Raw genomic sequence first — 11597 nt, forward strand, 5'->3', positions numbered from 1 at the left:
CCTGAGCTCCTTGGCAAGCAGCAGCACAGCTGGACCACATCTGCCCCGCATTGCCTCCTGGCCCACCGGTGCCACCTGCAGGACAGGAGGTTTTATGCCCTTTTTAGTATATCGTATATCTTTCCCTCTGTGGGTGGGTGTTTGCGTTGGAGCACCCTGTGGGCTCGGAGCACCCTTGGTGTGTGGCCATCGGCGCCCCCTCCGGGACACAGCAAGCCCGACCACGGTTACCCCGGGACATCTCTGGCCTAGGCCCGTGCGAGGCTTTGCACAAGGCCCAGTCGAAAAAATCCCATGAAGACTGCGACGTGGGCCCGTCTCTGGCGCCCTGGCAGCAGCCCTGATCCTCCGCATCCTGATGCAAGACACCCGAGGCGCCCCCTCCTGGCCACAGCCAGCCTAGCCACCATGGTCCAAGGGGATTTCTTGCGCCTGGACGGTTGCAAAGCATCGCAGGTGGCCAGGCTCCGCTGGGTGCAAAGTGCAGCCGCCACCGCCTGTTCCTTCACTGGGACCGGGCACACGGAGCACCTCCCGCGAGTCCTTCCACAGCGAGTCCTTCCACAGGTGCTGGTTTTAGAAGCTCCAAACCTCATGGGACCAGGCCATCTAAGGGGCTTGTCTCTTATCCCCTCCCTGGACCTGACCAGGCTTTAAAACCGTGATTGGGGAGGGCCTCTCTGAGCCCACGCCCCCTTCACACGCACAAACCAGAATTAAGTCAGGCGGTGCCTGGAGAAAGGGGGAACTCCTGGCACCAGGAAAGAAAGCCTTACTCGCCCAGGCTGTTTACAGCTGCTAGTTTTGTGGTTTATACTGCATATATATCCCTGTTCCAGTTTTACTGTTGGATCGTTTCTCATTTTACTGCCTTTGTTATATTTTTATGTTTGTTTTCAACTTCTTGTAAGCTTTCCTCAGAGCTTCAGCTGAACAGCGGCTCATAAATCTCTTTAAACGAAAAAAAGAAATGTCTGGGTGGGTGTTAATATTATTATTATTATTATTATTATTATTATTATTATTATTATTATTACTACACATAACCTCTTCACTTCCTCAGGGTGGTCTCATGTAGCTTGACCACCAGAACTGGTCCCTGGACACACAGACCATTCTCTGTCAACTGACTCAAACCACTTTCCATCATGGACATCAGGAAAGGAGACCAGGCATTTTGTTTATTAAGAACATGAAGAAGCCCGACGCTACACAGGAGAGGCATGCCTCTATGAGAATTCGGAGTCCGCAGAGAGACGTCAGCCATCGGTTCCGGGGGCTCTTTTTAGCGAGGTGATGCAGGTTGCCTCTTCCGTAAACAAGGATGTCCGCTACAAACAGAGACAGTTACTCTGGGGCAAGGAGATCTGCGGGGGGGGGCATCTATGCATAGCAGCAGCAGCAGCAGCTGTGTATTAAAAATAAAAGAGAAAACAGAACCCTGCCCTAAGGCAACCCAGCTCCTGCGCAGGATTCTACGACTGAAGGAACGACGCAAACGCAGAAGAGGTGTCCTACCTGTCTGTCCATCGTAGATTCTGCTTGGGAGGAGCCAGGACTCCTGCAGGCTGCTGCTGGGGGGCTGGGGCCTGTCGCCACAGCCACAAGGGGCTGGGCCTTCTAGAGGTGGGGCAAGGGGCACCCTGCTGGGGGCTGAGACACCCCCTTGCTGGCACCCATGGGAGGGAGGGAGGGAGAGGGGTGGCCAGCTCCTTCACTGCAGCCCAGTCTCCAGCCCCAAACCCAGGCAGGAGTTCACGCAGGGGAGCCCTCTGAGCATTGAGCAGGGTGCTTGTCTCTCCAGGGTGCCTTAGGCCCCACAGCTATTCCGGAATGGCGGCCTGAGTATGTGTGTGCGTGCAGGGGGGCGGGGAGATGGGCTGCAGCAGGCGGCTCTGAGCCACCACACGGGGGCAGAGAGTGGGGTGAAGCCGCTCCTTCCCCGGATGGAGCCACAGCCTCTCCTGCAGGCACTCCCCATGCTCCTCCGTTGCTGGGGGGAGGGGCATTGCTGGGGGTGTTGTCGTTGGCTATGGGTAGCTGGACCAGCTGGAAACATTTTCATACGTGGGCTCCTGTCCCTCCTCGGAGGCAAGCCCTCCCGTTGCCGCCTCTGGCTGACTGAGACTTGGGCAGGACTCGGGGCTGCTGCTGCCGCCACTGTGCTCTCCGTCCTTCTCCTCCTCCTGCATGGGAGCTGGCAGGCCTTCCAGTAGGCCCTGGGCCTCTGCCTCCCCTGGGCCAGACTCAGGGGTCTCCAGGCCAGCCCGGTCCAGGGCCACCAGCCGCTTGCTGTCCTTCTGGGCGCCTGGCATCCTCCATGGTGGCTTCTGGAGGCCCTCTAGGCTTCTCCACTGCCAGGGCTCCTCCTTGGAGACTGGCTGGGCCCTCTGGAGGCTGCCCAGGCGGTGCAGGATGGCCTGCACGGGCCCCTCACTGCTTCCCCTTCCCGCCTTGCCCACCGTGACGTAGATGGTGGTGAGGCTGCTGGGCTGGTGGCTGTGGCCTTTGGTGGCTGCCTCCAGCACTTCCACCCTCTGGGCCACGTGCCGGGAGCTGGCCATGCGCTTCCTGCGGCCGGCGGGGGTGCTGCGTTCAAGGGCCCGGGGCCTGCCCCCCTCCTCCTCCTCCTGGGATCCAGCCTCCACATTCTCGTAGGAGCTGGCCAGTGTGTTGGGCAGGATCGACTCCTGCTCAGGGCCCAGGGTGTGCAGCTGGGGAGAGTCGCCTGCAGCTGAGCCCCGAGAGGCCTTTGGCTTCCGCGTGGGTGGGGTGAGGGCCTCTGCAGAGCTTCTGGGACTTTGGGGGCTGAACCGGGTCCCTTCTGCAAAGGACACCGAGGGCCGCTTGGTCTTGGCCATGCTGGAGGTGCGAGGGATGGCAAAGGGCTCCGGGTTCAAGGCTGACACCTCTGGCAGGAAGCCCATCTGAAGCTCTGTGTCGGGGGCTGAAAGAGAAGAGCATTGGGGGGGGGGGTTATACAGCCAGGCTCCCTGGGGTCTCCACCCCACTTTTCTATTCTAAGAAATAGGAAACAAGCCATCAACAAGTCCCAGAAAAACACTTCTAAAGCAAGGGGAGGAGGCTCCTGGTGGCCATCCAGGCCATTTGGCAGCCACCCCCCACCCCCATCAGCTCAAGGGAAGCAAAGCCTTCTAGTGCGGGGGCTTCATTTCGAGTCCTGGAGCTGATCGTCCGGCTAGCTGGGGGAGGAATTTGGGCCGCAAGGGGGCTCCGCAGGCCCTCCCCTCCCCACCTGTTAGGGGGGCAAACGGGGGGGCAGCCCTACCTTCACTGTCAGGGAGGGGGCAAGCCAGCCCCGCCTCCTCCTCCTCCTCATCCGTGTTGAAAGAGCTGTCAGAGGGCCAGGCGGCCGAAGGGGGCTCGATGAAGCTGGGGTTGAAGGGGATCTCAGCGTCGTGGTGGGAGACTGCCCGTCCCGCAGGTGGAAAAGGAAGAGGGGTCAGAATCAGAGCAATGCCGACTTCAAAGACCCCTAGCCTGGGTGGGGTGGGGGGCAATGCATGGCCCCAAGGGGTCTCCTGCCCCTCACTGTCCATCCCGCTCTCTGCTAGCCCACAGGCCTCCTGGGTGAAGAGACTAGGGTTGAGCGCATGCAACGCCTCCCCCCCCCGCTGGCCCACTCCTCACCTGTGATACCTGGGAATTTGTAGCCCCCCAAGGAGAAGCAAGGCAAGGCAGAACGGAGGTCGGCCAGTGTCCCCAACACACGGTGCTTCATCCGGGTGACTGAGTTCCCCTGCACCACAGCTGCCCTGGGGAGGCGAGAGCGAGAGGCGCCGGTCCCATGCCGGTCCCATGCAAGGCGCTCTGTGGCAGAGCAGGAGGCGGCGCAGCCCTTGCCTCCCCATCAAGCGCGTCCACTAAAGGACACAGCCCACATTTCCCTCCCAATGCCTGAGGGTGGCACCTGTCACCGGAGGCCCTGGGGGCAGTCCCCCTGCTGCTGCAGTAGCAGCAGCAGCAGCAGCAGCAGCAGCAGCCAAGGCACAGCAGGAGTAGCAGTGGGGTCAGGATGCTGGCCAGGAGGGCTTCCCGACGTGGGCTGCCTGGGGGAGACAGATATGTCAGGTGGAGCCGGGGTGGGAGGGGAAGCCCCCCTGCCCCCCCACCTCCCTCCCTCCACACTGCCTTCCCCACTCCCACCCCGGCATCTCCCAGGTGCCCAGACAAGCAACTCCTTAAACTAGCCCCAGAGCTGAGGAAGGGGGCAGCGGCAGTGGCAGCAGGATTAGCCCCAGTTCCTATAGGGGTGAGGAAGAGGGTGACTTACTCCACCGGCAGACCCCAGAGACAGGGTGGCACAGTGCCCCCATGCACCAGCAGGCCTCAGAGCAGTTGGGCCCGTGGAAACCCTCCGGGCAGGTCCGATTGCAGCTGCAAGGCAAGAGGGAGATGCAGAATGGGCCACGCTGCTGCTGCTGCCTCGTGGCCCGCCCCACCCCGTCCTGCTCCCATGGCTGCTGCACAAGTGCCCCGTACCTGGGCCCCCAGTACCCAGCTTGGCACTTGCAGGCCCCGGACGCCGGGTCGCAGCTCCCATTGAAGCAGTCCGGGCAGAGGAGTTGGCAGCCATCCCCAAAGAGCCCCGGGGGGCAGGTCAGCTCACACCTGCAGGGAAGGAAGCAGGCAAGGGTAGGGTGGGCGGGGGAATGTGCTGCATCCAAAAGGTTTGATCTCCGACATCTCCAGTCCCCCCAAAATGGGGGAGCAGCAGAGGAGAGAAGGCCCTGTGGCAGGGCAGCTTGCCAGGTTCCTATGGGGCAGGGTGGGGGTTCCTTTCAGGGGCTGGGGCCACCCCAGGTCCATGGGGCTTCCCCAGCTTTCTCAGCTGCTGGCAGGGGACCCATAGCTGCCCCCCCCCGTGTCGTCCCCACCTGGTCCCTCGGAGGCCGGCTTCACAGTCCCGGCATTCCCCGGTCTCTGGGCTACACGTCTCCCCGTGGCGGCAGCGAGGGCAGGGCTGGCTGCAGTTCTCCCCGTGGCGGCCGGGGGGGCAGGGCTGCTGGCAGTGGGTCCCACTCCAGCCTGGGGCACAGGCTGGGCAGGAGCCGTTCACTGGGGAGCAAGACGGCTGGTCCTTGCAGTGGCCGCAGCTGCATGAGCAGGGAGAGAAGAGAGGGAGGGCTGTGGGTCGCTGGGAGTAGGGCACGAGGGGGAGGCATGCAGCGCTGATGGCGACGCCTGGCCCACAAAATCTGTGGGGCAGACCCTTCTGCTGAGCCAACCAGGCACTGAAAATGAGGCAGGCTTTTTAGGGCCACAGAACTCTTCATCAGCCAGGGCTGCTCTTCAGCTCATCAGTCACAGGTTTAATAAGATGCTACAAGGAAGGGTCCCTGTTATGTCCCAAGCAACTCTCACCGAGTCCATCCATGTCAGTGGGGTGATTTGAAGGGCTGGCACTCATCCTGACCCCCAAGTGGAGTTCAAAAACTACAGACAGCTGTGTGGATCCAGTCCTAGCATTTTCCCCCTCCACCAGGAGCAGGACTTTGGTGAAGCCAATGGGACTTGCAGATCCTGGACCGCAAGGGATACCCTCTGCCACACAGCAGGGCAATGTATGGCTGCTGGGGGAAACCCATTTCTCTCCCCGCCCCCCCCCTCCCATGACTGCAAGGAGGGCAGCTCAGCTCGGAGGGGGCAGGGAAGTCAGGGGTGGGCAGCAGGGAAGCAGGTGTGATGTCAGAGTCCCTACTGATGTAAAGACTGTGCCAACGCTGCATCCCTGGGAGCCACTGACCCTAACCCAAAGGCCCGGAACGCCTAGCCTCTCTTGGGCCCTCGGTGCATTGCCCACCGCCGGCACGGAGGCAACGGTGAAGACCTAGGGGGCTTCTTGCCGTCACAGTGCCAGGGAGCCAGGTTATTGTTCTGAAGCCTCAGCCGCATGGGGGAAACCTGGAACATTGGGGCGAGGAGGGGGCTCAAAGGGGGGTGTCTTTACCTGTGTGCACAGTAAGGCCCGTACCGCCCAGCTGGGCAGGGCTCCGCGCAGCTCTCGCCTTGGTAGCCTGTGTGGCAACTGCAGCGTCCGTCCTGGGGGGCGCAGGTCCCGTGCAGGCAGCGGCAGGGGTTGTGGCAGGCCACCCCCCACAGTCCTGGCCCACACTCGCAGCGGCCGCTCTCCTGGGCACAGGGGGCACCATTGCAGCTGCAGGCAAAGGCGCAACGCTTGCCCCACCAACCGCGGTGGCAAGCGCACTGCCCCGTCCCCGGGTCGCAGCGGGAGCCAGCCAGGTTGCACAGGCACTGCCGCCGGCAGTCTGGAGCCCACCAGCCCACCCGGCAACGGCAGGCCCCAGTGAGGGGGTCACAGCTGCTGCTGCTGCTGCGGGGGTCGCATGGGCAGGCAAGCTGGCAGAGTGGCCCCCAGCGCCCGGGCAGGCAGCTGCACGCCCCGCTGGCCGGGTCACATGTCCCGTGGGGGTCGCAAAGGCACCTCTCCTTGCAGTCCGGACCCCAGAATTGGCCAGGGCAGCCTGCAAGGGAACAGAAGAATAGGGGGTGGAAGGCTGCAGGGGAGGGGGGAGGGGAGGGGGTCCCTCCCTCCTTTCCTAAAACTCCCTCAAAAGGAAACGAACCGCAGAAAGCTAAAGAGACATTGAGCCAGAAGTTAGAACGGAGCACACAGATGACCACAGGGCTCAAGAGGGGCAGTGGGTCCTGAGACACACACACACACACACCATATCCTTGAGCCACGCGATGGTGGAACACCTGCAGTTTAGCCCCCGGGCCTTTCTGCTTGTTCTGGGCCCCCACCCCCCAATGATACTCACGTCCGGTGCAATTGGCCCCAAAGAAACCCGGCTTGCAGCGGCAAATGCCAGGCCAGACACACACCTCGTCCGCACCGCAAGTGCCACCTCCCGTGCATGGCCCTGGGGGTGCAGAGACAGAAAGCAGTGAGTGGGGCCCTCCCCCCTGGGCCTCTGAGACCCCCAGAACCCCCCACCCAGCCAAGGGAAGAGCAGCCATGTCATCCCTTGTCTGCCCGGGGAGATGCAAAGCCAACCACAACCTCTACCCCAGGCAGGGGACCCAAAGACCGTGATGACCTGCACTTACCAGCTGGGTGTGCCTGGCCCTCCGGCCTCCAGCTGGAGCAACAGGGAAGGTCGGGGGGTTGACTGGCGGAGAGAGAGAGAGACCCCCACAAACACACAGTTAAGCTTGGCAGATTCCAAAGGCAGCCTGGCAGAGCCACAGTTTGAGGGCTCCATGCACCGGAGGGACACCCCCCACACACACACACCACCACCCTGTCCTGCTCTGCTGCTCACGGGAAACCGCTACCTCCCCAAGGTTTGCTTTTTGAGTCATCTCTTTTGTGGGAAGTGCCCCAAGGCATTTCACTTCTTAGCAAGAGTTTTCTGGACAAACTGATAGAGCAGCAAGGCAAACTGTGCAAGAGCTCAGCTGCAAGCTCAAAAGTAGAGGGCTCCACTGTGGCTTCACCCTTCATGTCACCAGAAAAGCAGTTTGGCTTCAGCCTCGACCAGAGCACAGGCAAGAACTGCCGCGGAGGCCAGTGTGAACAGCAGGAAGCTGAAAACACAATGCAAAGGTAGAGGCAGGGAGCACCAAAGGAGGCAGGAACAGACCCTCAAGTGTGATGCCCTCCTCGAGCGAGATCCTGCCCATCCTCAGAGCATGAATCCATCCCAGCACTGAGCGCCCCCCCGACTCATCCCCTCTGTTAGCTGGGTCACCATCACAGGCCACCCCAATGCTTCAGCCTCTTTCTTTATCCCAGTTCTCTATTTTGAAACCAAAAGGGATGGATCACCATGATCAGCTGCCATAAATACCCTCGACATTATATTCAGAAAGGGACTTAAAACAACCATAGAGCAGTCAATTCCGACCAGAAGGTGAATCATCGAACTCAGTACCATGATCCAGGAGGATAAAAAGGCAGGAGGACACCCACCGAAACCAAGGGCATGAAGTCCCATTGGCTTCAGTGAGCCTGCTTGAAGCACACCCTAACCTTTCCTTCAGGAGAGTGTTCCCGGTCAGCAGGGCCGTGGCAGAGAAGACCCCTGTCTCTTTGTGCTGTTTCGCCACCCTCGCTCCCTCCAACGGCACAGAGCAGGCGGGTGGACTCCATGACCTCCATGGTCCCTTCCAGCTCTGACGCCCTCTCCTTCTTAAGGCATCCTGCTTCCACCTTGTTTGGGGCTTTGCAGCTACCCTGGCCCAGCGGCTTTGCCTGCCGGAGGTCCCTGGTGCCATCGAAGCATCGCCAGTTAAAAAAAAAAAAAGATCCGGGAGAGGCCCTGCCTTGCCCAGGGAGAGCCCACGCTGCCGCAGACAAGCTCAGGCCAGAGGAACAAAGAGTCCAAGGCTACCGCAGGCCGCCTCTTAAAGCCGGAAATGCTTTCTCCCACAGACCCTCCACCAACCGACACGGGGACGCAGCTACCTGTTGGGCCTCCTGAGGGCCTCCGTGTCAGAGGAGCCGCGGCAGCCAAGAAGCAGCAGCAGAGGCAGGAGATCCATGGTCCCTGTGGGTCCCTGGTCAGGAGTGGCCCAGGCAGCAGCTGCCCGGCACTCTGTGGCCCGGCCTCTGGCGCTGGGCCGCCCCCGCTTCCTCCTTGGGTTTTCCTGAGGAAGTGCACAGGGACGGCAGGATGGAGGGCAGAATGCACATGGGTGAACGTGCCCCCCCAGCTATTTTTAGCCCAGGGGGGAATAGCCCCCGTGCTTCTGGGGAAGGCGTTTTGCATTGGGTGGGAAGAGGACCTGGTCCCCCCCCCTTCCTTGGGCTCATCATTCAGGCTTCCCCGGCCCACTCGCTATGCCCCCACCCCAAGCTGGCTTCTGCCCTCCCAGCTCCACGAGCAGTGGGTGGCCTCCCAACAGGGCGGGGGGGGTGCGTGCGTGTGCTGGATCCTGACTCATGCCTGGGAGCCTGGGAAAGGGTGTTTACAGTCCCTTTACGACAGGGGCCCCTCCAGATGTTTCACCCTACAACTGTCGCCAGCGGTGAGGGGTCACAGAGGCGGAGGCCAAAAGCTCTGCTCTCCCAAAGGTCTGGGGGCCACCGCCAGCTCCTGACGCCACGAACGGGCTCTGGGGCGGAGGTGAAGTGCTGCTCCTGTCGACGGAGCCTTTGAAGGAGCCACCGCCCAAAGGGAGAGGGACACCATCGTCCCCCTCAGGCTTCCTCTCTCCGCTGCTGCCGTGGGAGCTCCGCGTCAGCAAAGGCACAGGAAGTCGCTTTTTCCTGTCGGAGCGGAAGCACAATTCCAAGCATCCCTCTTGAAGGATCCGATGACGTCCAGTGAGAGCCCTTGGCCACCTTGATACCCAGCCAGCCACCCACCCACCAGGCCTTTCCAGGGGGCTCTACGCCTTGTAGCCGGGCTGGCTTTGGGTTCTGTTTCTGGGCAGTGCGTTGCTCGGGGCCTCTGGCCCCATCTCCCCAAAGCAGGGCTGTTCCCTGGCTACCTTGGGGAAACCAAGGCAGCTCAAGCAAAATAAAGCAGATGCAACTGGTGTTGCTGAACCTGGCTAGGAGGGCCACGGGTCGAGGCTCGTCAGGTGCATCCACGGCACCCGGTTCGATCTCTGGCTGGAAAAGCCCCACCTGGACCCCTGTCTGAGCCACTGCTGCCAGCCAGGACAGGCGAGAGGTAGGCTGCCGGGTTCCCCAGATATCTTGGCTTGACTCTCCCATGACCATTGGCCATGCTGGCTAGGGCTTATGGGAGTGATTGTCCAAAGCATCTAGAGGAAACCAGCTCGCCTATCCCCACAGCGCTAGTCCGATCAGCGGTCTTAATGCAGCCTAGGTTCTTCTTTGTTTCAAACAAGGAGGACTGGAACCTTACTTGATTTTCTGTGGAAGCTCAGTGGTGGAGCATGTGCTCTGCATGCAGAAGGGTCAATCCATGGGGGCAGCTCTTGTTGAAAAAAGGACCCGGCTGCAAGCCTTGGGCAACGGCTCTTTCTGTCCGAACCTCTGGTGGAGGCCACTGCCAGCTGGCCTCAGGTGGACAAATGGTCTGACCAGAGAGAAGGCTGTTCCCAGGTCCGTTGCTGGAAGCATCTGTAAGGATGGGGTTAATTCATACAAAGGCTGGCTTTTAGAATGTTAAAATGTATTTTTATTGTTATGATTTTAGGAGCAGAACAGATAAGCGCCAGCTGCATGGGGGCGTTCTGGCACATCCTGGAACCACTTGGGGCAAGGCCTATCGGCCTTGAGCGAAAATTAACATCTCTGGGAAGGTGTGAACGATCCTCGCAAGGGAGGGGGGAAGGAGCAGAACTATCTATAAAGAGTACATTTTGCAAGGGGCTTTTGTTCTGAGCTGGATGACCACATGGCTGGGTGAAGTATAGTTTGCAACTTAGTTATTTTAGTTTGCTTGGTCTGGGTGCCTACTCTGTATCTGCATGTTTTATCCATTGAATGCTAATCTTGTATTTCCTACCCTTATCCTCAATAAATTTGGGCCTAACCCTCCAGTTTTGGAGCCGTGTGTGTGTGTTCTTTGGATCTGTGCAAAATCCAGTGGGAAAGCCAGCTTTGCTGGGGCGTGCTTCCTTTACAGCATCCTCCTCTCTTACCCAAATGGGCCGAGGGCATGGCAGGTCCCGGGGCCTCTTGGGCTGCATGGAGGTCACGCAGCTTTACTTCCAGCACCACTACATCCAACACAGGGAGGATGTGGAGTGAGGCGGGGCGTTCGCGGCAGGAGAAGGTGTGCGTGAAAGGAGAACAGGCCCCAGAGGACAGGCTCTGTTTATTGCCGCCAACTGTGAGTTCTAGGGCTCCGGGCAGCTTAGAAACTCAACTTTCATTTTGTTCACAGATAAACGAAATCTCTAGTCCTCATGAAGTTGCGTCTGTGGGAAGTGTTCTGAAGGAAGTGTTTGGCCACTGATCAGAGGTGCGAAGGGGTGCGGGGTGCCGGAGGACCATGTGGTGGGCTTGTTCTCACAATGGCTGAATCGGCCCCCCGCCCCGGCCTTTGGAAGAAGCAGAAAAAAGCAAGCAGCGTTCAGCTGAACTTGGATTGATTTAATCGGCAGCTGTCTCCAAACGAAATGGATTTTATTCTATGTACAAAGCCAGAAATCAAGGGTGCATTTTACAAGCGCTTGGATCATCACCAGGACTCTCACAACACTTTGCATGACCGGAATCCACAAGTTCTTCCGCTTGGAGTCCATCCACAGGGACACCTCTCCATGCGTGTGGAGGTTCTGGGCTTCCACCAGCCGGTCAGATGCCAAGCTGCCTGTCATAAAGAGCTTCCAGTCCACTTTCAGGCATGTGGTCATCTGAAGAGACTCTTGCCCTGGGATTCTTCCCCCTCCTCTTGAGTTGCATCAGAGGCCTTGCTCTGGGTGGCAAATGTAGAGCCACTCATGGAAAACTCTCCACCCAGATACTAGCTACCATTTCAGTGCCAGGAAGTGCCACTTTTATTCTCCTGAGATATTGACAGAGTCTTCCGTCTCGCATACTTGTTTTACTTTTATTGCTGAGCTTACTGCTGTTTTAATTGCTTCTTATTTTTTAGCATTGTTTCAGTGTTAAAGGTAGGATTTTA

At 59.6% G+C, this 11597-nt stretch overlaps 1 protein-coding gene across 1 annotated transcript; it reads right to left on the reverse strand.

The window, feature by feature from the left end:
• Positions 1–1998: 1998 nt before the first annotated feature.
• Positions 1999–11325, reverse strand: SCARF1 (scavenger receptor class F member 1). Its single transcript, XM_063146767.1, has 12 exons — positions 11137–11325; positions 8456–8637; positions 7096–7127; positions 6807–6908; positions 5972–6506; positions 4899–5117; positions 4504–4632; positions 4300–4398; positions 3939–4070; positions 3652–3776; positions 3290–3430; positions 1999–2947 (listed from the first exon to the last, which is right to left on the reverse strand). Exons 1-12 carry the CDS (start codon positions 11323–11325, stop codon positions 2031–2033), a joined length of 2802 nt encoding a protein of 933 aa, XP_063002837.1. The 3' UTR covers positions 1999–2030.
• Positions 11326–11597: the final 272 nt, after the last annotated feature.

This window comes from Elgaria multicarinata, chromosome 22, assembly GCF_023053635.1.
Source record: "Elgaria multicarinata webbii isolate HBS135686 ecotype San Diego chromosome 22, rElgMul1.1.pri, whole genome shotgun sequence".
Taxonomy (NCBI): domain Eukaryota; kingdom Metazoa; phylum Chordata; class Lepidosauria; order Squamata; family Anguidae; genus Elgaria; species Elgaria multicarinata.